Here is a 26,268-nt window from a genome sequence, read left to right on the forward strand (position 1 = left end):
CTGGACTAAGTTGCTGGAAGGAATTAATACTAGAACTATTTGTCTTTAATTCTTGTCAAATGCCACGCCATGCTACTAAAGAGATGCATATTTCTTGTTTTAATCTGCCACTTTCTCACCTGTATAGGATTGTTTGTGTCTGGGGAATTTACAGGAAAAGAGAGGCTGAGCAACACCTGGGTTTTGCAGTGGTGGGTAAGTGCCAATGCCAGCCAAGGAGTATGCAGCCAGGGACTGGAGTATGCAGCTGTTTCTGTGGAAGGGTGGAAACATGTATTGCTTAGTTTCTCTGTCAATAGAACAAACTGCTGAGCTGTTTTTATAAAACAAACCAATTGCAAGGCAGAATTTTAAAGATATTTGTGAAAAAACTACCTACTAAAAAGAGCTAAATCTATCATGAAGAAGTAAAAATCAGAAGAGCCAGGAAATCATCTGGATGATATAATACTGCAGGAAGAACATGCAAGAGGGCAGACCCAGTGAATGAATATTAAAATTAGTCTGGGAAATGTATACTGTGATTTCTTTGAAGACAGGGGCCATATCAACAAAGCAGGAAGCAGGAAAGCAAGTTGGTCATCAATCTCTACTAAAGGAATACAGAGCACTGTTTTTTCTTATGCCTGTATTCACAACACACTGTGCTTACAGGCTCAAAGCCTTGGTCTGCATTTATATTTTCACTGAAAAATGTAGCAATAGACGACAATAATGTCATATTCTGTGTTGTGTAGCTATTGTCTGTGTATACACTATCTAATTACTTGGGCTAGGATTGAAAGCATACTGATGTATGTAAGTGTTGACACCTTGGTTGAAAATATACTGGTTAACAAGAACAACATTTATATGTTAATCAAAAGAATAATTGTGCCAAAAGTACAAGTACTTCAGTTTTTTTTTCTCAGTTTTGAAGTATTTCTTGACTGAAGAACTGATTCCATCTTGAATAGCTAACCTTGTGATGTCACCCACTCAGGAAGAAAGCTCTAGACTTTCTCACCCAGCACTGGTCAGCTGTGGGATCTCATCAGAGAGACAGCAGTTTGTGGGAATTCTCTGTTGTGTGTGCATTGTCGATTCCTGGAATGGTTGCCCAAGTGCTTTTCCTACAGACAAACCTTTCCATATATACTCTGCCTCTGCGTCACTTATTAAACTTTCTGGATTAGAAATCTAAATGTTATGAGCCTTTGAAATAGTAACATTGTCCTAACCAGAATATATCACCTAATAACAGAATATTGTCTCATTGCCTGTCTTATCGAATCTCTCTAGAGGCTTTCTTTGATCAACTTCAGAACAGTCCGACCCTCAAAACAGGACAAGGACTCTGATCTGAAAGCCATCTTTTAGCAGCCTCAAGGCTGACATTGACTGGCTTGGTTTTCCTTCTCCCATCAGACTGATAATAGCCACTGCTGGGTTATTTATCTTTGTGTCCATGTTCTTGATGCCCTGACCTTTGATATTGCAGAGTTATGACTGCTGTGTCACTGCCTCTCACCTTCCTGTGGGTGCCAGCACTTCCTCTGTACCTGGGGGGATGCAAAGACACAAAAATGGATTTTATGTCCCATGTAGGGTAGATTTGGGGTGATGGCTGGGATTCTCATTTGTATGACAGTAATACTTCCATTCAGGCAGAGAAAATTTTAATGGCACACTTGAATCTGATATAATGGTTATAACTCTGAGACAATTAACATGTGTTCCTGAATATCTCCAAGAAAAAAAAAAAATACTGGAACTCTGCTTCATTATGTCTTGTCATTTTCATCACCTTCATGTGATAAACACCCCTCTGCCATTCACCTGGCTGGGACATTCTGGAGAATGGTGGGTGGAGAAGCCACTCATGCAGCTTCTTGCTAGCTGACTACCAGCAGGACTTCTCTCCAGGCACAGGAAAAATCACAGAAGCCTACTTCTACACTCTATTTAGCTCTCCATTTGTTTGACTTGTTCAGAGTGTATTTAGGGCAGAATTGTTATTTGAGGCCTCAGTACTTCTACTCTGGACTTCCTCTGAACTTGGCCAATTCTTCTAGAAAATCTGTTTGGAATTCATTTTGCTGGCTTTATTAAGGCCAAAGGCAACTCTTGACCAGTGGCTCATTTTAACTCTTTTCTGCAAGGGATTTTAAAATGGATATGAATAAGATCTTTTCTAAACCCATAGTAAGAGCTCCCTGCTGGACTAGACTAAGAGGCATCTAACTCTATGTTGCCCATACCTCTAGTTTAGAAAAGAACTTCAGAGATCCAACCAGCTCTGAATTAACCTTGCAAGATTCATAGCAAGGCTCCTTGGTCTCACAGTCTGGGCTCAGTCTTGAGTGGAAGTATCAAACTGGAGTAAAAATATCTTCATCTTTTTACCCCCTGTTGGTAGGGGCCTGAGGAGGCAGAGACAGCAGTGAGTCCTCCTTGTGGCAGCACCAGCAACTCCCCATACATACCTTGGCAGAACAAATTCCAGTCAGGCTTTGATCCATGATTGCTGATTTTTGCATAAAAATATTTTATTTTTGCATTAAATATTTGATTTTTGCATGCTAAGATTTCCTTTCTTGTTTTTCTTCAGAAGCTTCTAATTCAAACCCACTTTTAAACTGTTCTATCATTTAGAGCATTGTCTGAGGAGTTCTAAGTTAGTAGCTGATTTCCATAAGAAATGGGATTCTGTTCAGCAATGGTGGCCAGTGTTGGTGTCCAGGGATTTCATTTAGCAGCACAAATGTTCATCCAGCTGAGAGCTGAGGATGTGGTAAAACACCGAAATTGCTGTCTCAGCTCCCAAAAGCTCAGTTCTGCATTATAAACCCAGAATCTTTTACCTTCTATGAAGACAGAAAACTTAAATGCTTTGATTACAGGAGGGAAATTCAGAAGGATTTGAAGAGTCCTTGAACCAACATGTCAGGCTGCATCAAGAGGTATATTTTTATGATAATGGTAATCAAATTAACTGCCTGAGGGAAAATAAGCAATTACAGTGGAGATGAAAGTGTCTGCCATGATCCTTCAGAAATTAGAATACCTGTTTGGTCACTTAAATCATCAAGTGAAGACGCTTATGATGGCTGCCTGCAGTATGTCCCTTCTGCCCAGGTAGGGTGACAGCTTTTCACTCTTGGAGCTTTTGATTTCAGATTGCAGTATTGCAAAACCTGAGAGTCTGTGGATATAAATTAACGTTCTACTGAGCCATTTTTAATGCCTTATTTAATAGAGTATGCTTATGTCTTTACTGGCATGAAAACACTGAAATCTCTAAGCTTTGTCTTCCAAGGGAAAAGCAACATAGAGCAAAATTGTTGTTCCTTGAAGGAATTTTGCAGAGGATATGATGCTCTGAGAAGAAGTAAGAAGGTAGGCCCAGTCTCCATCCTCACTTTAAGCTCTGCACAATGTACACAAGCCCTGTCACATTTGACCTTTGTAACCATAAAGCTGAAATGACTTCAACATATTTCCAGCACTTAATTTGGAAGGCATCCTGACACAATCTACAGAATACTCAACTATGTTAAACTAAGTGAATGGTACATGAAGTAATCAAATAGTTGAAATGAGGGGAAGAAAAGCCTTCCACTAGTGCAGTAGTGGAGTTTCAGTGTCACTGGTCTGCCCCAGAGGATCCTAGTTTCAGTGTTCTGCAAGGTTTAGACACGGATTTGTTGCTTCAGGCACTCCATGGTGCCGCTCTGCTGAAGGCAGTGTCACTTTAAATAGTAAGTTTGGCTGTGGTGGCAAAAAGCAAAAAGGATATTTTGTTCTGAGCCAGTGATAGTTTTCAGCTGCTGTTCTGTATAAAGCAGAAAAGGCATGTGGATTTAGATAGTGTATCAGTAAGGAAAACGTCAACAGTAGCTGGCCTTGGGCGCTTGAGGATTAACAGCCCTGTGCCTGTCCCAAAGAGAAGAAATCCTCACTGACCAAATGAAACCTCAGAATCATACGCTGAAAAATGATTGCCACAGTTTTGCAAGTGAAGTTCATGGTGAGTGATAAACTCCTCACTCTAAAAATGGACTTGATAGTAGTGAAGTCCAGATTGTTAGGTTTTAAAGGGAGGGGGGGAAAGTGTGAGCGGTTAGCTAGGAAATAAGCCAGTCTATCAGCAGTAGGCTGACATTCTGGAAAACATAAAGTTTTGGGCATCAGAAAGATTTTTATAGATTTACAAATCAAAGTTACTATCAAGTACCTCATTAGATTAAAGAAGATATTTTAAGTATTTGCACATTGTAACCCACATTAAATAAGGTTGCAGGTACTGTCCAATGCTTTGAGGTTTGTGTGTAGTCACAGCACATGGTGGGTTTGACATGGGCCAGCTGCCAGCTGCCCACCCTGCCACCCTGTATCTCCCCCACCTCAACAGGAAAGGAGAGAAAATAAGAATGCTCATGGGTTGAGACAAAGACACTTAACAATTACAGTTATGGGCAAAACAGACTCAACTTTGGGGAAAATGGTGAGATATGATAAGAAATAAAAACAAAGTGTAAACTCCTTCCCCCACCTCTCCCTTGTTCCCCCCCAAGGCTGATAATTCCTCCTTCACTCCTGGCTTTCCCAGCTCTCCCCTGACTGGCCTGAGGGAATTGGGACCGGGGTTTGTGTCCAGCACAGAGCAGCCCCTTCCCCTCAGAGACCCCCCATCCCCCAGTACCAGGGCACCTGGTCCAGCCAGGGTTTTCTAGGGCTGTAAAAGGACTTAGGTAGCTCCATAATGATCTGCTAAAATACAGAATCACACAGGCCTCGATGTTAGAAAGCTCATTGCAATTTTCCTGGAGTTTTGACCAGCAGAGTTCAAATTGTCTTCAAGGAATTGCAGATTAAGGGAATACTGTGGAATTTGCACATCCTGTGTGGTGAATTGAATCAGCCCAATAAATGTACCAGTCTGAGGGAATGGTCCCAGCTGATTTACAGAAGGAGCATCCTTATTGCTAGCCCATGAATGATCAAAGCATGGAAGAATAAGGTGAAGATGAGCAGTTGAAGTTTAATTTCAGAAAAGTTAGCCAATGGAAAGGGCAGTCATGTCCTTTGAACAATGGACTGCTTTGACATGTTTGCAAGAGACATTGCTGTGTAAATTATAAATACTTGTAGATAAAAATCAGGCAGAAAAAACTTGCCTTTCAACATATATAGATTCTTATTAAAAACCCCTAACTCAAATATGAATAAAGCTTTATTTTCCTTTTCATTTGGGAAAAAATTAATGCCAAGGCACTGCAGAGCTGGACTTTTCTCAGTGGGTATTTCCTTCTGCTCAGATGCCTGAGTCTGATCTCAGGGTCAGGATCGTCAGAGTCTGATGTTAGGGCTTGGGCAAAGAATGTTTCACCTGAACCTTGTGAGCACAACCTGCTAAGTCAATATCAGGAGAGGCATGCAGGAAATAGAAGTGTGCCTGCCACTTCTCGAATGAGCAGGTTTTAAAACAATGAGAGTAATTTCAGAATAAATCATAAAAAAGGTAGTCTTGCAAAATTATTTAAACTTAAATATTAAAAAATAAAAGCATTGAAAAATCATGACCCTGGCCCATTTTCCTTCAAGGAGAATTTTTGAAAACTAACACTGGATTTTTAGTTGTTTTGAGACTTTTTAGAATTTTTATCTGGAGTTTTCCTTCCATAATCCGGGCCAAAAATTTACTTACAAAGATTGACATTTGCCTATATTTTAGAGATAAAATTTAGGGTTAAAAACTCCTTTTGTCCATGAAATCATAAGAGTTGACAGGACCAAACTTCACTGAAACAGTATTGCCATTTGGCAGATCAAACTGCAGATGATACTGCATTTGTGCCTTGTGTTGCAATTTAGAAATTATTGGCCTGGTTTCTAACAAGTTAGGTGTGCCATTCTGTGTGACTGTGGATGCTTAACTCATGCAGTTCCCACAATGGCAGAAAAACTGTGCACGTGGCCAGTTATGGCTTCCTGCTGTAAAATATTTGATTTTTTCATGGCAAAATCTGATTTACATGTGCTACCCAGACATCAGCAGACCTGTGTGCAATGGACTAACCAGAATAGTGGCTGCTGGGGGCTACAGAGGGGTTTGCAGCACAGCAAAGCCAAAGTGGGGCTGTGCTTAGGGGGTGATAGTCCAGAGATCCCGCATTGCACAGGACAAGTCAAAGAGCAAATTCAGCCTCAGAGCTGCTGTTAGCTGGGGATGTGTGCTGGGGCACCAGCCGTGCTGGGGGACGGTGTCCCCCTCCCACCTTGCTGTGCTGGGGGCACTGCACATTTCTCTGTTTCCCTTCCCTGTGCCAGCAGTGTGGAGCATCAGAAGCTCCTCTGGAACTACTCCTTAAAACCCCTCTTCCTGGTGGCAGGATTTTGGTAGTTCACATACAGGCTATATCTAGATTAAAAATAAGTGAAGTCTTGCAGTGTCAGGCTGTACCTGAGAGTTGCTGTACTGCAGTATATCCCCCTGTGAGAACTTGCTTGCACTCTGGAATTGTCTTTAATTCTCAGTGCACTGTGTGAGGAGGCTTTCATAACTCTCAGTCCTGGCCACTAAGTATCTATGGATTCTTTACTACGTGAGTTGCATCTCGGTACTGCTTAATGTTACTGAAGCACAAGTAAATTTTAAGGGACTTTAATGTTAAGTGAGAAAAAAGATGAAAGTGAAATTACATTTACTTTTCTGCACTTCAAAAGACTTGTTCTGCAATTTTTCTTTACCTTTAAAGATAGCAACTAGAAAGCTCCCAGTGTGGAAGCCTTTGCTTTTAAATGCTGCAGCAAGCGTAACACTCACTGGGTGAACTTGGAGTTGGCAAAAGCAAAAGCTGGGGGGGATGTACGGGAACATGTGCTGCCCTTTGTAGTTCCAGTTCTTTTAGAAGCACTCACAAATAGCTTTAGTTTCTTTAGCAAATACAATGGCATCATTCTGGGCATGCCTAGTGGAAGTGTTCTGGGGCTAGTAAACTGTGAACAAACCTGTTTGCATTGCTGCACTGCACAGCACAGCACAGATAAGCCCTAATTGTTATGCAACTCCTTAGCATAAGCTCCTGGCATGGCTCATATGCTTCCCTTGTACTAAGACTGTCCAAAATAGCAACAAGAAAGCATGTAACTAAAGACACAGCAGGAGTGTAGGAATTCACCCAGGCCTTGGATGTTCTAAAGAGTGGACAATTCTTCATTTCAAACCCTCCGAAATGCTAAGCATAATGTATTTTCTTCGGAGCTTCTTCAAGGTAAGCACTTTCAAACTTTTCCTGTTTGTTTGGTTTAGTTTTGTTTTGACGAGAGAGTGATGAGAGAGAAACTTGGATTTGAAGACTTTGTGCAGGAGTGTAGAAAGTAGTTTTCTTGAGAACTGATGCCCAGTAAGCAAACACACTCACCAGGTTTGCAATTTGCTTTGTTGTGTTAACATCTGATTCGTAGAAGATGCTTGTTTGCAGCTACCATAAAAGAGAAACACTTGTTGTGGATTTGAGAGATCCTTATATGATGGAAACCATGAAATTTATGGTGTAAGCTACATCCATCAAATGAGAGTCGTTAGCAGTGAAAGATGCATTTTATGAGACAAACCCAAATCTTAACTTCTGATTTAATTAGGACTTCCTGAATTGTTTGTTGTATTTTAAATGTGCCAAATTGAGCAATTGAACACCAACATAATTAAAAATATTTTAGATACAAAATCCCTTATAAATTATTGCACATTAGTGTAAGTTCATATGAAACAACCAGACCAAAAATCTAATATTTAATGGTGGGTATGCAACTCTCTGGGGACAGTTTTTTTTTTTTTGTGAGCCTAAGTAAGTTCTGTGGCAGAGGCTGTGCTGCTGCCTGCTGTTGGGTTGCAATAGCTGTGTGAGATCTGAGCCCCAGCTGTGTCTGTCACCCTGCTCAGAGTTTGTACTGCAGGTTTTGGTAGGAGTGTGCACTGGGAAATGCAGAGGTGATTTGGAGAAGTGTGGGTCAAAGGAATGAAAGTTTAATCAGATTAGAGAATATTGGATTATTCTGAGATCTAAAATGTTAGAATTTGAAACTCAGTAGAGAATTACGCTAACTTAGAAGAAAAATGCTTAAGGAACAGAGTAACTGTAGTGAGACGAACCCCAGATTCTCATTATGTTGTCACTTGCACATTTGCATGCCAAACTGCTTCTTGATAAAGTATGCTGCAGGACTGCAGCTGCAGTGGAAAGCCCAAGGGAATCTCAACACAGAGTAGCTCTGTGGAGAGCTGCTGTTGGAAATAAATGATAAATAAAATGATAATTTTGGTCCTAAGATATATAGCTACAATTAGCACCTGCAACCACCTGATTGCTCATGGGAAACATGTGCCACTTCTAAGGAGGTGAACCCTATTTTCAGCAGCCTTTCTTGGGGACATTTTATAGAACTGATCTTAAAAAGCTGCTTACATTTGGGTTGAAAATATCTACTTCGTTTTTTCTGAATTGCAGTGTTACTCTAAACACTGCATTGTTTGAGAGGTAAAAGTGAGGGACAGGAAAAATTCAATGGGAAAGTTTTTCTCTGTTACTGGGATATGGCTACTGACTCATGGTAGTTGTGTATTTGCTGTTTTATCACATGACAAGCCTTGACTTTAAAAATTTTAGCATAAATCATGCTGCTAAAATGTATGTAAATATCCTCCTTCACGTGGGAGAGTATTTTCTTCTCAGCACTTACAAGAGTATATTTTTCTATAAAGACCAGTCATCTACAGTCATCAGTTTGAGAAAAACAGGACTGAGTAGAACTGTTAGCTGTCAGCTGTGTTACGATGATTACTGGACTCATCCTGAATCATTTTAATGTAACAGCTTTGTGCCATTTCTGTTGGTTTCAGTTTGAGAAAGGCCAGTTCATCTCTGTGAATTTCATTCTGCATTCATTGACTTAAATCTAACAATCAGCTAAGTAGGTCAAACTATGTCTGAAATGGAGGAAAAATGAATACCAATCTAATGCCAGTTTTTTCATTGTTTTCTGTTAAGTTTTCTTGAAATAGAAAGCTTTTAATTGAAAGCTGGAGAAAATACAGTATATCTAGAGCTGTATTTCAGAGGCCCTGTGCGCACCATGCTGCACTCTGATGTTCTTGTGGTGTGGCAGAATGACCCAAATAGTTTGAAATGCACTCTGAGGCCTCAGCTACATTTCTCATCAGGATTTTAGCAACTAAAATCCCTGTGTCCTTGCCTGGGAACTTGAAAAGTATCACCCTCATCTGACTGAAAAAAAAACAACAAAGGTAGGATGAGCCAAATAGCAATAAACCTGCCCTTGGCTTTGGGATAAATGCTGCTATGGGAGAGTTACTGTGGTGCCTCTTATCTTCCTCTGGAATTGTAACAGCATTTTGCTGATGGGAGGAGCATGAGGAAGTGGAAATAGCATAAACCTGTAAATTAGAAAAAAAATTAAAAAACAATAGCATAAAGTCCCTAGAGCTGGGGGCAAGACTGTGGGGCAGAGCTGGTAGGAAGGAGCTCAGGACCCTCTGCCTGCCCCTGTTTTTTTCTGGTTCAAGGCTTTCCTAGCACAGGACTGAGTTAGCAGCACACAATTCCATCATGTTGCCTTTCAAGCAGACACAAAATTGCATGTACATCTCATCTTAGGAGGTTGATTGTTGCATCTTGGCCAATCAAGTTTTTTGTCTCCAATAATAATCAATTTAAAGGCCTCATATTTTTATTCTTTAATTCTCCCAAGTGAAATAGAAACAGGTCTTGGAGTTGTTGTCAATGTGTGACTGCATGAGCCTGAGCTGCTGGTTTTTCTCACTTATTTAAGTAATTCTCTAATTAAAATATTTCATGTGACTGTTCACTTGGTATGAAAATATTTGGTTTTAACTGAAAATATGCAGAAATTGAAGTGTAATTCCTTATTGAATGAAAAACCATATAAATGGCTCACATGAGCCATAACTGGATTTTTGAGAAGTGTGACAACAAAGTTTATGGAAGCAACTTCTTTCTTCCTTTAATTTTAAAACTAGAAAATGCTGATTAATACTGCTTTTTTTTATCATGGTGGCCACAATAAGAATCATGTTTTCATTTGGCATGGAGCATTTCAAAACAGGCAGCCTGTTGCAGTCATTTCCAATTCCTCTCTAATGCCACTGGTACTGCAGTAAACAAGGCACGATGCAGATTTGCCACTAATACCTTTAATGCCTCTAAAATAGTACACCTATTGTTCTCTCTGAACCAAAGCTCCCGGCCACTAATACCAGCTAAACAGTTCCTGGTCACTTGAAAAGGCCAGTGGATGCCTGAGCAGTGGATGCCTGAGCAGTGTCACCAGTGGCAGACAGAGATTTTGGGAGCCCTGCTGCTGCTGCTGTCATAGGAAGCAGCATTGCACAGCTGTGGAACATCCTAAATTTCTATCAGATTCCACATTCAAAGCGTTGTACATTTCTCTCCCCTTGGCCATAAACTTCATTAAATTCTGCTCAGAAATCTGTGTCATCTTCCTGCTTAGATTTGCAGCCCATCCAGCTTTGACTTTGGATCTGGGCCAGACTTTGCTGGTTTTCTCTTTAAGCAATGTGCCAAACTTGCATTTACACGAATGGAACTGAAGAGTTTGTTCACAATTCATGTGTTTCTCTGAAGGAACTTCTGTTCTGACTTAAGAAATCAAGGACTGTATTAGTATTAGTTTTAGGTCCTGCATGCGTTTCACTGGATATTCATCTATCCTGAAACTTTAGGTTCCCACCTAAGCTTTGTGGTTTAGTTCCCTTTTTGTGACTACAAGTATTTTTCCTGGGCTAATATTTATTAGTCTCAGCCTTGGCACCTGCAAGATACCTGTGAAATGAGCACTAAAAATCTGTCTGGTTATTCTGCTCTGAAGGTCAGATCCTTTTTCCCTTCAAGTGAAAGAGCAGAGATTTCTGAAAAAAAAACAGTCCTGATTTTGGCTGGATCTGTGCCAGACATTTAACAGAGGCAGGGACCCTGCTGAGTGGACATGCCCTTGGGAAGTCAGAATGTTTCTCATTGAAAATGTGCCTTGTTATCTGCAGAAGCTTTGGTTCTGTTGTGTGCAGTTGTAACATTGCTGCTGTGTTGGGGCCATGTCTTGACTGTAACATATTTAGCTGAATAATAACTGTGGGTATTTTAGGTTTAATGTGGATAATTCAGGTTTTGCCTAAAATTTAGGTATGAGTGTAACATGGAGCTGTTCTAAACACGTGCTTATCAGTTGGTTTTCATCTAGTCTGTATGATGTGGTGTATGAATGTGCTCTTCAAGCACGCTCAGCTGTCAGGCAGGAAGATGCCACACAGGTATCTTAACCTGATCTCTGGCACCCTGTGAGTGTGTGGAGGTTCCAATCTCCTGGCCAGCGAGGTCACCCTGTACTCTGGGATTTCTGTGCACTGATGCTGCAGCTTTCTAAGTAGAAACAAAAAGTATCAGGAACAAATAGAACGTTTCAGCTGGCTGGGAACTGCTTTCTTGCAAAACTGGCTGAAGAAGACTGTCAGTGTTTAGTTAATGAACTTCTTGTAGCATAAATTAAACCAAGAGAGCATTGAGCTGGAGCTAAAGTGACAATCCCAGAATGTCAGTTTAGATCTTAAAGTCTGCAGCAACTCATACTACCTGAGCAACAACTCTGCAAGTAATACCAGAATACACACCTCTTCATTGAAAACTTAAAGAGGGTTGCTAGTGCCTCATTTAATATGCAAAACAACAAATTTGAATGATTGCAGATATGCTTGTAAGAACCCTTGGGTTATATTGGCATGTAGAATAAGTGTTGCAGTCAATGCTGTGAGTACGTGTTCTTGCAAAAATACAAAATTAATTTTACTGGAGTTTTAAAATGCTTTTAGAAAGACAGCTGTTTTAGTAGCATAGGTTCATGTATAAAATGCCTCTGTGAAGGTCTTGCTTTCAGGGGGACTGAAGCAGCTGTAGACAAATACTTTTCAGCTGAGGTAACCATAAACTCTAAATTTTGTCCAAAGGAAGTGGCATGCCTTGACCTGAAATGCATTTTCCACTGAGAGAAGCAATATGATGGCCAGAGTTAAATTTTCAAATAATACCTTTGATACAAAGAAGAATGGAAATTCACACATTTTATCCTTGCAATGGCTTCCCTCTAAAAAACATTGTGTCCCAAAACTGAATTAAGGGGCAGAGTGCATGGCAAATAATCAGGATTGGGAATTCCTCATCCTGAACAGTTATGTTGTACTTTCCTAAACCAAAAATGCTCTTCAGTACATGGCAATGGGCAGTCTTCATGCAGAAAAAAATTGCTGTAATATGGGAAAGAATGTGATACCAGATGAGGGACAAGAGATACTCACTTCTGTATCAAAAGCAAATCATTTAGTGAGGTTTACCTTAGAGTTCACATATCAGAAGATTAAAATTAGCCTGGAAAGACAATTAACTGAAAAAATGGATGAGGTTTGGATCAATTGTAGTTACTGGGTCAGGAAACAAGATGTCAGATGAGCGCTGACTGTTTTAAAGAAGGAATGTGTTTTGCCTGGAAGAGGCTTCAGGTCATATAAAGGGAAAGCTGGTATTGCTTTGTATGCAAACTATCTGAATAATGAGAAGACAGAGTCTCTGAAGCACTAATTCATCTTTGAGAGTAATAGAAACTGGAATTTATGGCAGCCAGGTAATTCCTGATTAACCTGCCTGCATGTATGTACATTAAAGGGGGTGATGCACACACATTCTTCCTCATCTGAAACACTGCTGCAGGAGCTGGGTTGTCTTCATCCTCAATACAAAAGTGCTATTATCAGTCTAGGAGAGTGGAAGCAAATCCTGTATCCAAATTACTAACATTTGCAATTAATACTTATTTCAGTGTATTTTAATTACTGTCAACTTTAAGGCAGACCAGATCCATGACTTACATTGCAGAGAATAGCCACTAAAATATAACAGTGGTTAAAAATGTAACAATGGTTACAATTATAATGCATCCATTTACAGGAATGAATAAATACATCTATTTGTTCAGACCTTTAACTGGGAATCACTGACTTCTTGGCCACTAGGATCAGTTGCATTTTGCACCTCTGCATATGACAACACACACTGTTTGTAGCCTCCAAAAGGATCATCAAGTTCAACTCAGAAAAATACCTCCAAACCCAAAAACCAAATAACTAACCAACAACACAGAGAGAGTACATGTGAAAATGATATCCAATAGAGGAGAATGGTTTGCTTAGAGGTAAAAGTGCAGGGAAGGTCCTGAAAGTCTTGGTCAGCTTTTGTGTAATCAAAGCTTGTGTTATGTTGATATCAAGATTTCATTCTTTGGTACCTTTTGGCCATTGGTACAGTTTCCCAAATCACCAGAATGATTTTGTTGACGTTGTTGGCTGCGTTCCAAAGAATTCAGGCTTCTTGGCAGTCACAATTTTACTTTGCCTTCAGAGATGGAATCTTGCACAGCTAGAGTAGGTCTTGTGGCTGAGAAACTTCTAGTAACATTATTGAGGTCATACAGATGAGTATGTAATTACTTAGATACACAGATTTCAATTAACATGATTGCAATCTAGTAGCACTTAAATAGTGTTCCTTAAGAAAAGGATTTCACCCTGTACACAGCCTATACATGACGAATGAGAATCTGTATGATTAAACCACACCACAAAGTTAAACATTACCAGAACCTATACATAGCCTTAGGTTCAACTTTTGACCCCACAGGAGTTATTGCCTGAATGAAAATCCCAGGAGACAAGGCAGGAATTTGCATCAGATTAATTGTCAATGACAATGTTTTTGTGGTTTTATGCAAAATACAAGAAGATTAAAATAATGCATAATGCCTTGCAACACTCAAGCGCTCCTTGGCAAGGTCAGCCTCTTCCTGGCACCTCAGCCAGCTGGAGCTGGAGCCTTTGGAGGCATTTTAGGTAATTAGCTGAGCTGCTTCACAGCTGAAGCAGCATCTTTCAGATTACACATAAAACTAAGGTGAAATAGTGATTCTCTCTTCAGACTTCTCTCTTGCCAAGATTAAAGGTTGAAATTCAGGCAAGCCTTGCTCCAGCAATGAATGACTCCTCCTCCTTCTTCTGCTTCTAACACTTCTCTGTGTCAAACATCTCTGCTGAGCCAATTTTCTACACTGATGCTAAATAGGTAGGGGCTAATGGGCAATCTGTTACTCTTTGAAATCACCCATGCCACAGATACACTTGGCAAGTTGAGGACAGTGTTTAACTCTGAGTGAAATTCTACCTGGTCATATATGTGACCTTTCTGTAAAACAGAGCGAGTGCTCTTCTGTCGCTGTTGAGCAAGAAATGACACAGGTTCACCAGAAGGCTGGTTTACACTACAGCAGCTTTAATATGAAAAACTCTCCTCTTTTACAGACAGCTTTGACACATTCTACTTGACTGCCTAATTAATAAAAACATCTTTCTCACAAACAGTCCTTGAGAAGAACAGAAAAACAGAGTAGGAAAACACCACCTGCAGGTTGTTTATATTAACAAGTTATCATCATTTCTCTACAACCCCCTAAAAAGTCTCACAAGTCCACCGTGAGAAAATGAATCTCGTTTTCTCACTCTCTGACCAGGCTTTAACATCCACACTCTTCCTCTTTAGTGCACTTTCATAAGCATCTTTGCTTCCTGGCACCAACAAATTCTCCTTTTGAAACAGTTTTGTGGTCATGGAGGGCCTCAGCCAAGCCTTGATTGCAGAGCATGGCTCTCTCTACTGGCTGAGATTTAGCATTTTCAATAGACAACTTTCTGATCAAACTTGGGATGTGACCAGTTTTCAGTAAAACTTCAACAAGTCTCTTTATAGCAAGTGAGCATCAAGCCCTCTGTAATCCCTGTGGCTTATTAAAGAGGTCAAGTATAATAATTTAAGAAGCAAATAAACAATAGTATAAAGAAACCAAAGTTTTAATAAACATATTTTGAGAAGCAGCAGCAACAGCTACAAAAATAATTTGATGTATTTTCAGATGAATATTCAGAAATTAACAAAAATAATACTGGGTTAGAAATGGGTATTTCTGCAGTTCTGAGACAGGAAGAAATTCTTTCCCTTCACTGTGTGTCCTGTAGTGAGGGTAAGCTGCTGCAGTATACAGAAGGATTGAATTCTTGTCTGCTTCTCAAATCCTAGTTTAGATATAGATATAGATTATATAGATATAGATATAGATTATATAGATAGTCCAATATTTTCTTTGACATTTAAATGGTAAATATATGTCATTATATGGTATTTGGGATATTTTTAATGTATTTTCATGAGAATTAAGTTCCATTAATTGAAAGTCTTAGAGACCTCTATAGTATTAATTGTATAAAATCATGGAAAGGCACTGAGATAGTTTGAATCAAGTGTAAGGGTAATAATATCTTTTCAAAGTCAATCTTTTGTTCAGTCTAATAAATGGGATCCCTCTGTCATTTTCTTTATTCTAGATTTCAGTCAATCAAATGCCATAATGCCATGGCAATAGAATCTTAGCAGACATCCCATGATAAAAAGATGAATTCTAGCTTCAGGAGACTCTTTTGAGACAGGTGGATTTGCATATTTGTCACCAATTACGACGAAGACAATTCTCTCTTCAGAGGGAGTGTCTGTTCAGGAGGTGCAGACCCTGCAGTATCACCCAGCTGCCTCTCCTGCCCACACTGAGGGAGAATGGGACAGCTCAGGGATTGATGGCCCAGCAAAAGCTGCTCCTGTGCCTGGGGGAACAAGAGAACTGAGCCTGCATGGAGCCACTGCTGCCATGCCTGTGCTCCCACCCTGCTTATGGCTTGTGTCTGCAATTGCCACAAGTAAAATTAGTCTGAATTTTGAACTTAACTCTCCTGAATTGGCTGTAGGGATTTATTATTTTATTTTATTTTATTATTCAGTTCATTTGGGAACAGCTGGCTGATTTATTTGAGAAGACGTGTAAATGCTACCTGATTTCAATTTTTGTTACCTTTGGAAGAATCAAACTATTTGATTACTTTCCACTCATTTATAGAATGAAATTGTTATCTGATCCACAATAGAACATTTAATAATCCTACGGGTAACGCTATGTGGCTCCTGAATGAACACGGAAATTACTTGTAAAATTCCCTTTATAAGTTTATAGCAAAGCTGGTCATTTTGGGCTGCTATAACAATATACACATAAGAATGTGTGTAAATATGTAATATACATAATGTATGCACTCCTACATTGCTGTAATCAACCACTGCATCCAACCAAAGTTAAAAGAACAAATGCTGTGTGTCCGTGGGAAAGCCAGAGAAGGGGCCTTGCACCCCACACAGGCAGCTGTTGCTGTGAGATGAGCAGCCATGGCCTTGCTGTACTCCACAGGCTGGGATTTTCTTTCTGGGTTTACTGCCAGTATAACAGAGCTGAAAACACCGTGTGAGAGGAATCAACCAGATGCCTGAACATTTTTGTGCCTCTCCCTCTTCTTCTTCCTTTGCTTGCCCTCCAAACGCAACCGCACATGGAGAAGAGAGGCCCATGTAGGAATCAGATGATTTGCTTCTTCAGCTCTTTTTGATCTGGCTGCTGTTGCATTCTGCCAGCTCGGCAGGTTCAGCGGGGCCCGGCGGGCTCGGGGCTTTGGCAGCCCCGTCCTGCTGACCCCACGGGGTCCCTGTGCCGGGGACAGCAGCCCCTGCATCTTCCTTCTCCTGCCTCTGAGGTGGACACTCCTGGAACCTGTGTGTACACAGACAGCTCTGAAAAGGGGAAAGAAGCCAAGTCAGCTTGTACTTCTAGAAGTCTTACTTCGTGTGAAGAAATAATTCAAGACTGTTGCTTGGCCTTCCGCCCTGCATCTGGCCTCTCTCTGGTAGTGCCTTCACCCCTGTGTTTGGAATGCTGTTTCCTTCCTGCTCTTGCTGGTTTGAGACTTTCAGCTGCCCATCATTCAGGCACCATAAGGTAATACACAAGTCTCTGCCAGAAAGCCTGAAAGAACTGTAATAGTTGTTATTTGCAGTATCTTAAACTTTCTCTAATTAATTTCCTTTTTTTTTTTTTTGTCCATTTGTTTTTAAATCCCTGTGGCATTTTTTTCTCAGCAGGACTTCTGAAACAGGCCAAATTTTACCTTGCTTACTGTTTGTTTATCCAAATCCTGACGAAGGCTTTTGTAAAAGCAATTTGTATCTGATCCTGGTGTATCATTCATAGCTTTCCTAAGGCTGAGTCTCCATGACAACTAATTAATAAAGATTAGCTTTTCTTATGGAGTGTAAGACTCAAGTACATCTTGTTTTGTGATGCAGATAATCTCTCGATCTTGTTTTGGAGACTGGGTCTTGTCACAGAGATGCCACAGGCAATCTGTTCTCCTTTACAGCCAGACTTGGATGACCATTAGGGGTGACAACTTTCAGACAGTTTTTATTTTTCCAGTTCTTCTATTCGTCCACTTACTCATTTGTTTACCTGTCCTTGGTAGGTGAGAGTTCCACAGCCTCTTCTGTTTGAAGGACATAGAAGGAAGCCACACTTTTATACTTGTGCTAACTTTAAATTACCTGAAGAACATTCCAGATCTACAGGTAAATTATATTAAAACAAAGGTATTTAGTTGAAATGCACGAAGATATATTGCTAATAATATAAAAAGGTATCATAACACAGCATAGCATAATCCTTATGTTATATAGTAACACATTATGTTATATAATAACACATATAGCACATAATCCTTATGTGCTATATTATTAAAAGGTATCATTGGAAGTTCAAAAAGAGGCTGGAATTTGAATTGCTTTCAGTACTAAGAAACAAGTACTTAATTTCATACTTAAACTTTTCTCAACTGTGAAGTTGCTGACAAGGCTGTTATTTTCAATTCATGGGAAAAGGGAAGACAAGGATCAAAGCTTCCTTATTCTTAAGGACTTTTATGATCAGCTGTGCTTGGGCAACATCTGCTGTGTGTTTCAAACTCTCTTGAGTGACATTTGCCTGAATGAGAGCCTATTTGTTTGTTTGGTTTTTTTTTTGTGAGGGTGAGTCAAGGACAATCTGATGTTTTACAATTGATTTTACTCAGATATCTGACCAAACTGAGACTAATTTTGTTTCCTAAAACAAAGAATTTTAGCAGAGGGGGGCTTTAGATGAAATCAAAGATGGTGTGCTTCTATCACATGAGAATATTAGGTTTTTGTCCATGCATTTCTTGTCTTTCTGGATCAAAACTCAACCAAACAAATAAGAATGTCTTAAGCTTTGGGTTTGATCTTCCTTTCTGTCTGTGCCTTACCTTTCTGAATCAGTGAAGTACTTTTTGGCAGTTCTTGAGGTTATGCCAATCCCATGTCAAGCTATGAGAAAATTCTCCCAATGAAAACAGTGCAGGGCTATGTAAGTGTGGAGCAGCACTCCAGTGACTACTCAGGAATTACCTTCAGCAAAAGGCTTTGCTTCATCTTGACTTGTGTACCTCCTTATTGGGAAAAGCATTTTCACAAGTGAAATCCTTTTTACTGCTGACATTGAGTTCTAGACTTGTTGGTTTGGCTGCATCTTTCAGCAAACCAGCAGGTACCTGGTGATGTGCTCACAATAGGTGCATTTTATTTGTCATAAACCCTTTGGCAAAATGCTAGTCTTAAAAAGATCTGAAAAAATCTCTCCTGAATAGATTATTTTTATCCTTCCTTTAAAAGAGCAGGCTTTCTCACTAGGCTTGCAAGCAATAAGCAACACCTGACTGATACAACACTTTTCCACATGGTCTCCCTGCAGCCATGCAGTGCTGCATCTGATTTGCATGAACAGTGCCAAGTACTTTGGTGCCCGACAAGTGAGGAGCAGGCCCTTCAAAGCAGAGGCATAAGCCAAGACCACCCACATTTAGGAGGAAACCTGCATTTGTAAGCTGAAAATTAGCTGATGCAGCATATGTCATCATGGGGCAGTGCATTGGGCAGAATGGTGATCATGTGGAGCTGGCCTGCAAGGCAGTAGGGAATGGGACTGTGAGAAATCCATGGAGAATTAACTGTAGCAAACTTGACAAATGCTCAGCATCTGTTTTTTAATACATCAAATTCAATCACTTCTTCTTTGTATCAGTATTTAGACACTACCAGAGAGCAACTGAGGAGTATCCAGGGCTGTCTTTCTGCAGATGAGCACAGCTGGATTGTGTCCTGCAGGGCCAGGTGAAGCTCCACTCCAGAAACTGTTCAAGCCCTGGGTTTTGTTCCCTGTGCCAGCCACGGGGAGGGGACTGATGCCAGTGGGATGCCATTGTGGCTGCAGGGTCGATGCCATGAAGAACAGCTGCAGTACTAGAGAGAGAGCAGGGTTAATCAGCACCCAAACCTGTACCCACCGCAGGGCAGGGCAACAACAAAGCTGCTTTTACTTCCAGCTGCACCTTGGATGGGCTGTGCTCCAGCCTGTCTCATTCCTTGCTGTGCTCTAGTTGCCTAAGCAATACCTCTAAAATCCCTAACTAGCCTGCTAAATATTTGCATGTCTTGCCCGGAGAATTAAATGTCAGTGTAGAACACAATTATCTTAGAGGGAATTAATTTAACCCCTCATTTATCTTAAACCTCACTTGTGGAATTCCAATGCAAATGGTGGCCTATGGTCTTTCAGTCAGTTGTGTTTGTTCTGGGTTTGTGACACTGGGTCTGGGCTGATACTCTGTGAGGTGTCACTTGAAAATACATGAATTCTACTTTTGCTTCACAGTTCCAGTGACTATCATCCTCCTGTTCCCTCCGTCACACTTTCTGTTTCTATTTTGATAAATCTCTGCTGTTTTAAGGACAACTTTCCACATGTTTTTGACTCTAGGAATTTGGTGTTTCAAAGGAATTTATATCAGTTCATTTGTGCAAAGAACCACTTGAGCTGAGATTGCTGTGCAAGTCCAGAGATTGCTTTCTGAGTAAGAAATATGCAGGAAATGTTTTTTGTTGACAAGATTATGTCCACTACTGTTCTGGAGAGCTCATTCCCAGTATTTTGCACTGGAAATTTTACAGAGTTAGAAGTCCTGCATCAGAACTCCTTAGTTAGAAGAGAGACTTTTCCTCATTTTATAGATGGGTGTACTTATTCTGCCTTGTGCTGGGTGATATATAACTCCTCCAGCTTCAAACATTTTAGACTGTTGGAATGTGTCCTGCTTCTTCATACAGGGACCTTTTCTTCAATCTGATCAGTTTCTTGAACAAGAGTAAATACACCATTTTGGGCATGAGGAACTAATGCTAGGTTGAAGTAAAGAAAGCATCTGTAGGCACAAGTATCCTGCTGGTATGAAATTTGACCCAAACTTTGTTAAGAAAGAACAATTTCTCCTGCAGAAATATTTCGAAAATTTACATATTATTTTCAAAAGAGACTTTTTTCAGTGGTGGGGGACAAACAGGCTTCATTTCTATGCTTGGTTCATTCTCAGCGTGAATTTATGAACAGCCTAAATGCGGCAAGCACGTTCTTCTTTCTCCGGATTTTTCATAGAGGAGCACATAGGAAAGAAAGAGAAAACAATTTCTATTTCAGCTCCTTGTTTTTCCTATGTGGAATGTGTTTGAAGAATTGTTTACCTGGGTGATTGCTTGATTGGATTCTGGTGAGGATTGTTTGAGTCTGATGGCCAATCCAACCCACCTGGGGCTGGGCTCTTGAGAGAGGGTCATGAGTTGTTAGTTAGATATGGTAGTTAGAAAAGTAGGTATGTAGTTTGTGTATCTCCTTTAAAGAGTATGTTAATGTATTATAGTATAGTTATAAAAAAGAAATCATTCGACCTTCTGAACTGGAGTCAGACATCATCATTTCTTCCCACCAGGTTTGCCTGCGTTTACAATACCTAAATTATTTAAACATAAAAAGCTTTGGCATTAATCATAACACAACAGCAAATGCAAAAGTCGTTGAGCATTCAGTATCAGCATGAATGATTGTGGTCCGCAGGTCTGACATCTCACATATTATCTCACCCTTCAGAATAACCTGTGCTTGCAAACAGGTCTCAGATAACCCGAATCCCGGGACACCCGCCTCCCCTGGGGACAGGGAGGAGCTGGATGAGGCCCTTGGCAGTGGCTGCTGCTCCTGGGTACAGGGGCCACCTGAATATGGGAGCACAGAATATGGGCATCTGGAGCAAGAACTATTGAGCAAAAGGTTTCTGTAGGAAAACGTCTTTTTCTTATGCATTCTTGTACAGAACTGCTATATCTAAGTGATGTTATTATTGACATTTAAAAATGTATTTATCTTCTTTAAAATGGCAGCTTATTTGAAGGTTTTCACAGGTAATATTTATGGAAAAGTTTGACACTGAACAACAGAATTTCTCTATCCCACTGTTTTTTCTGAAAGAGACTTTTAATCATGGAAGTAAAATAACCTTTGCTCTTTGAGAACAGTATTCATCCTATTCCAGTCATTCTCATAAATGAAGCTTTCAAGAAAGAAGAAATAAGACTTTTAATTCTGAATCAATAGGGACCTTTTTCGGCCCAAAAGTAAGGGGAACAGAACACAAGGCTGTATTCTTGCAAGTGGGATACTATTAAACCCCACTGAAGCAAGAATTCCGCCTTGACAACAACTGAACCTTTTCAGATCTTGCTCTTAGTCACTTTCAGCCTTTGATATGGAGGTATAACATTATTTTAAAATTATTTGTAAATATTTAGGGCTTGTTGTGCAACATACACATTATACAATGTGTACATTGTAAATTCAAGCTGCTTTCAGTGGAGTTATTTTTACCATGCTCTTGGAGAACAAGTTCCCAGACTCTGGAAAGGAAAACATCAAAATGGTAATAATCTATAGGAAGAAAAGGAAAAAAATTGAAAACTATATTTAACTGCTTAAAATTACTAGAACTGTTTGTTTCCCTGTGATGGCTTGTATGTATGTTGTACTGGTTTGTTACCAGTTTATTGGTGCCTATCCCTAAGGAAGAAGCTGCTCTGATAAAGTGTGGTGTTGGTTCTCTGCCCCTTTGGGATTTCCAATTTATGCTCGCAAACATGAACCCAATGAGTTCACCCTCCTTGAAAAGCTTAGTCTCCTTGGCAGCACCAAAGGGAGAAAAGGTGTTGGGAATGCCTTCACAGAGAGCTGCTTTGCTTCTGCACATTCTGCTGCCAGCCAAGACTCTGCAGTGACTGTGCCCTCTCTGTTCTTGCTGAATCATGGCACAGGCCTTGATACTCCAGCCAGCCTTTTCCTGCAGGGATAGAAACCACTGTGCCAGTTCTGACTTTGATGATCACTGAGATTATTATAAATAGAATAGATGTAAAATAGGCTCTCATGTTTTGAGCAGCAGATGACACAATCTACTGTTGCTTTTAAATAATATGAAGGAGGCTCTGACTACAAATGTTTCATGATCTGGGTGTTTCAATAGCAGATCATGCTCTTCATGTACCTGGCTTTTAGATCATCTTCCTCTTGCTGCATAGACAAACAGCTTTATCAAAGACAACTTTTGCATGCTGCTTGTTATCAAGCATATCCCTCCGGGAGGTGCCTGTAAAGCTTTTCACCTATATGAAGTCCCTATGGCTTAAAACATAACAGGGTTGGTAAAGGGTTCTACTTGAAGAGTAATGGTTGTATTTGTTTTATTTCTAGATCATTGCTCAAAGTAAGAAGCTCCAATATGCTCTCAGTGCCTTTTATCCTGTTGCCAGAAAATAGTTCTCTGTTCCTCCTCTGACTTAAAGATCCTCAATTAATTCTGCCAAGAACAGTGTACTAAACTCTGGCTCCTAATCCAGATATCTTCAAGACAGGTCCTTAGAGGACACAGTGCACATGTGCTGGAGTTTGATGTACCAATTTGTATGTCTTATTCATGCTTTTCAGGGTCCCACAGACAACCTTGGCCTCAGTTTTGCAGATCTGTGAACTGGAAGTGTGTGATGTGTTTCTGTCAGGGAATCTCCACAGAGGTGCTGCCATAAAGATGAATCTGAACTAGTGTGTCCTGACTGTAACACAGACAAGTGATGCACAGCTATTGGCACAGACAACACACGGAGATGAACATGGAGTTCATCCTATGAAGTTTGGTACAGAAATGTAAGCTAACTAACAGAAAGCACTGTCAGGACTTGTAGCTGAAATCCCTCTTCCCTCCACTTTGAAACGGAAGAAAACAGTGGAATAATGTGATGTTTGGATTTTTATTTTTAGATTACTCCTTGAACTTTTTGGATTTTACAGTCAAAACCAAAGCAGTACCAGCACAGCTGCCAGAGGAAAAACCTTCAGTGGGAGGTGGTATCCTATTGGAGTGTATCAGCTGCCTGTGTCCTTTGGGTGGAATTCTTAATTTTATCCTTTTGCAGTCATCTTCCTTGCTCTATTCCTGTTGTCAGGGATATTGTGGAGGTCTTTTAGCACAGTGAGGTGTTCTCAGTGTGGCTCCCTATGTCTATTCTGGGGGGTTTGTGAAGTGGGATGGTGAAAGGGGAAAAGGACGGATAAGTGTCCAAGTATAATAAGGTTTTAGCTGTTGGGGAATTGATTGGTTACAACAAAAGTTAGCTATTTCAGTACTGACATAGTAGTAAATATTGGATGGGAAGTGATTCTTGGTTCTCAGAGGGCTGTGGAGGTGTCAGACTTTTTGCGAAAGGATAGACTAGAGGCCAAAAATAACCCTATGGGGTGTTTTTGTTTAGTCTGATCTTTTGCGAACACAATAGAGAAGACAGGCACATGCTTCCTTTCTGGTTTGGTAAATACAGTAAAAGCAGGTAAAGTGTTGGCATAGCTGCACTTCTGGAACTCCTGCATAGCAAAGCCACCCTACCTGCAGAAAAACTTGATGGACAACCCATTTCTGCCAGTCAAGGCAATAGATATGAATCTACTCATAAATCCTGATGGAAGAGTGTCCCACATGGCAACTGTCCAGACATTGTTAATCAAATGGCTAATTAGACCATGATAGTGATCAAGAAGCTGATTTGACACAGAGCCATAGGCTTTATATTTTGAGCAATAGGCTAAAACTTTGAGTTTTGTTTTGGAGCTTAGAGAAACTGTGTAAAAGCAAAAAAAGGGAATAGTTTGGAGGGGCTCCAGGGGAACAGGAAGTATCAGCTTTAGCTGGTCTGGGTTGAAGCCAGAGGAAGAGGTACTGCTACAGTGGCTCCGTTGTGACAGAGAGCAGTGGTTTGGATGTGTGTGTTAGCCCATTCCTGAGGAAAGCACAGGAGAGCTGTGTGTGAACTTCTGATTACCTGTGCAAGAAGAATGATGACTGACAAAAATGTTGGAGTGGTAAAAATGGTGCTGAGTTGGCTTTGGCTGCAGGGTTGTCCCTTGGGTTGTGATGGAGCCCTGCAATCCCAGCTGCTGGGCATATGGTGTGCCTTGGAGCTCCTAATTCCCCCAGGATGCCTGAGGAAAAGTTTCTGTTACTTCCTGACTTAGTGCTGCCACTCACAGCCACACAGCTGGTACAACGGACACAGTGCAAGAAAAGAACAAGGCTGGGCTTGCCTATGAGCATGTTTTTCGTTTGGATTTTTCTCTAGTAATAGAAAAGGATATTCCTGCTGCTGATAAATGACTGGACACAAAAGACTACGCAGACTCTTACTTGGAAGACCCACAAAAGAAGTGATTCTATCAGAGGAGTTGAGGAAATGTTTTCTGGAGTACTGTTGCATAATCTTGCATGTTTTTACATGCTGTATTTTAACATACACTATGCTTTAGATGATTATTACCTTGTGTTCAATTTCACCTTAATGCCCAATACACTTCACCTGGAGTGAAATTCTGCCAAATCACTTGTGACTTGCACAGATCCAGTCCAAAGCTGTTTCCCTTCTGTTAAGCCCCATCCTTCAGCATGTCAAAAAACTTCATCTTTTTTTACTCCATTGGAGGGAAAGTTATTATCTTTCAGTAAAAAACAGCTGGGGTATTTGGGGAGATAAAAAGATACCCAGCCCCTTTGTCAGCTCTGATTGGGGAAGTCTGGCTGCCCATCTTCCTTTGCCTTACATCTGTTCCCCAAGTAGCAATAATATGCATCAGGATTTGAGAACAGTGGGATTCTGAGGATATGCCTCTGTCATGAAAGCAAAGCTGTGCAGCAGCTGTTTCTGCCAAGCTGGCTTTGGAAGCTGTACATGTTCATCACTTACCTCTGCTAGGAGGCAGCTCTAGTGTGGTGCAGCTTGGAGCTCATGAACTTCTTGGGGACTGAGTTAGCATTGTGTGTGGGAGCAGTCCCTGCTCAGCCTTCTAATCTGATGTCACACCATAGGGGTCACAGTTCCCTGTGAAAACCCAACGAGGGACCTCTGTTGACTCTTTTTTTCCAGGACCAGGGTGTTACAGTCCTGTTTCATAAGGTCTGTGAATTTGTCTGTGAAATTTTATGAGGTGATTGACTTCCTTTGCAACTGTGAGGGAGGTGAGGCTGTTCATGTACCCTTCTGAAAAGTGTTCAAGGCCAGGCAGGATGGGGCTGGGTGACATCCCTGCCCATGGGAGGGGAGTTGCAACTAGATGATCTTTAAGGTCTGACAAACCTTTCAATGATTCTGTAGTTCCTCTATCTACTTTCCTTGGCCTCCCGAAGGGAGAAAATTTGTGCATTTGGGACAACAGCTCCCTTTCCCCAGTGGGTTGATTTCTTTCCACACATAGAGTGTGAGCCTTTTTGTGTGTGCAGGAAGGTTCTATCTGCCTGTGTAGAGGGGGAACCATGCTGCTGTCTTTGCCCTATGGAATCTGCTCTGGGGTTCTCAAAACCAACTTGCTATGGCCAGGGCTTGCATTAATTTGTTCCTTTCTGTGTATGGATATGTGTTGTACTACTGATTAGTATTATTCTAATAGTGACAAAACCTGAGCATAATCAGAAAAAGCAAAATATAGAACAGATTAAGTTCAAGTACCTAACTTCTGGCAGGCCAAGAGCCCTAATATCTCTGTAAGAGCCTCTCAGGACTTCCAGGTGTGATGAAAAGCTGACACCTCCTCAGCATGAAGAAGGCTGAGAGAACACTAGCCCGGCAGTTCAACAGGGATTGCTGAAGAGTTACCTGATTCACTGCAGAAGGTGAGCAAGGGAGCCTAAGGTGGCCTGGTATGAGACAGAGCAGGGTAAAGAAAATAGATATATACAGGGAAGAACAGGTGAGGTGAGGTCCAGAGAGCCTAGAGCAG

General features: G+C 40.7%; 1 protein-coding gene across 2 annotated transcripts in view; it reads left to right on the forward strand.

The window, feature by feature from the left end:
* ARHGEF4 (Rho guanine nucleotide exchange factor 4) overlaps positions 1-26,268 on the forward strand; it is a 222,335-nt gene that overhangs the window by 38,756 nt on the left and 157,311 nt on the right. The window contains exon 1 of one of the 2 annotated variants that reach the window (XM_030280164.4): positions 6,958-7,256. The exons of the other annotated variant lie outside the window; for it this stretch is intronic. Within the exon in view, the coding sequence (XP_030136024.2) occupies positions 7,218-7,256 (39 nt within the window). The 5' untranslated portion in view covers positions 6,958-7,217. Of the gene's footprint in view, positions 1-6,957; positions 7,257-26,268 lie in introns of those variants that run through there. 2 annotated transcript variants of the gene reach the window in all.

This window comes from Taeniopygia guttata, chromosome 9 (assembly GCF_048771995.1).
Source record: "Taeniopygia guttata chromosome 9, bTaeGut7.mat, whole genome shotgun sequence".
Taxonomy (NCBI): Eukaryota; Metazoa; Chordata; class Aves; order Passeriformes; family Estrildidae; genus Taeniopygia; species Taeniopygia guttata.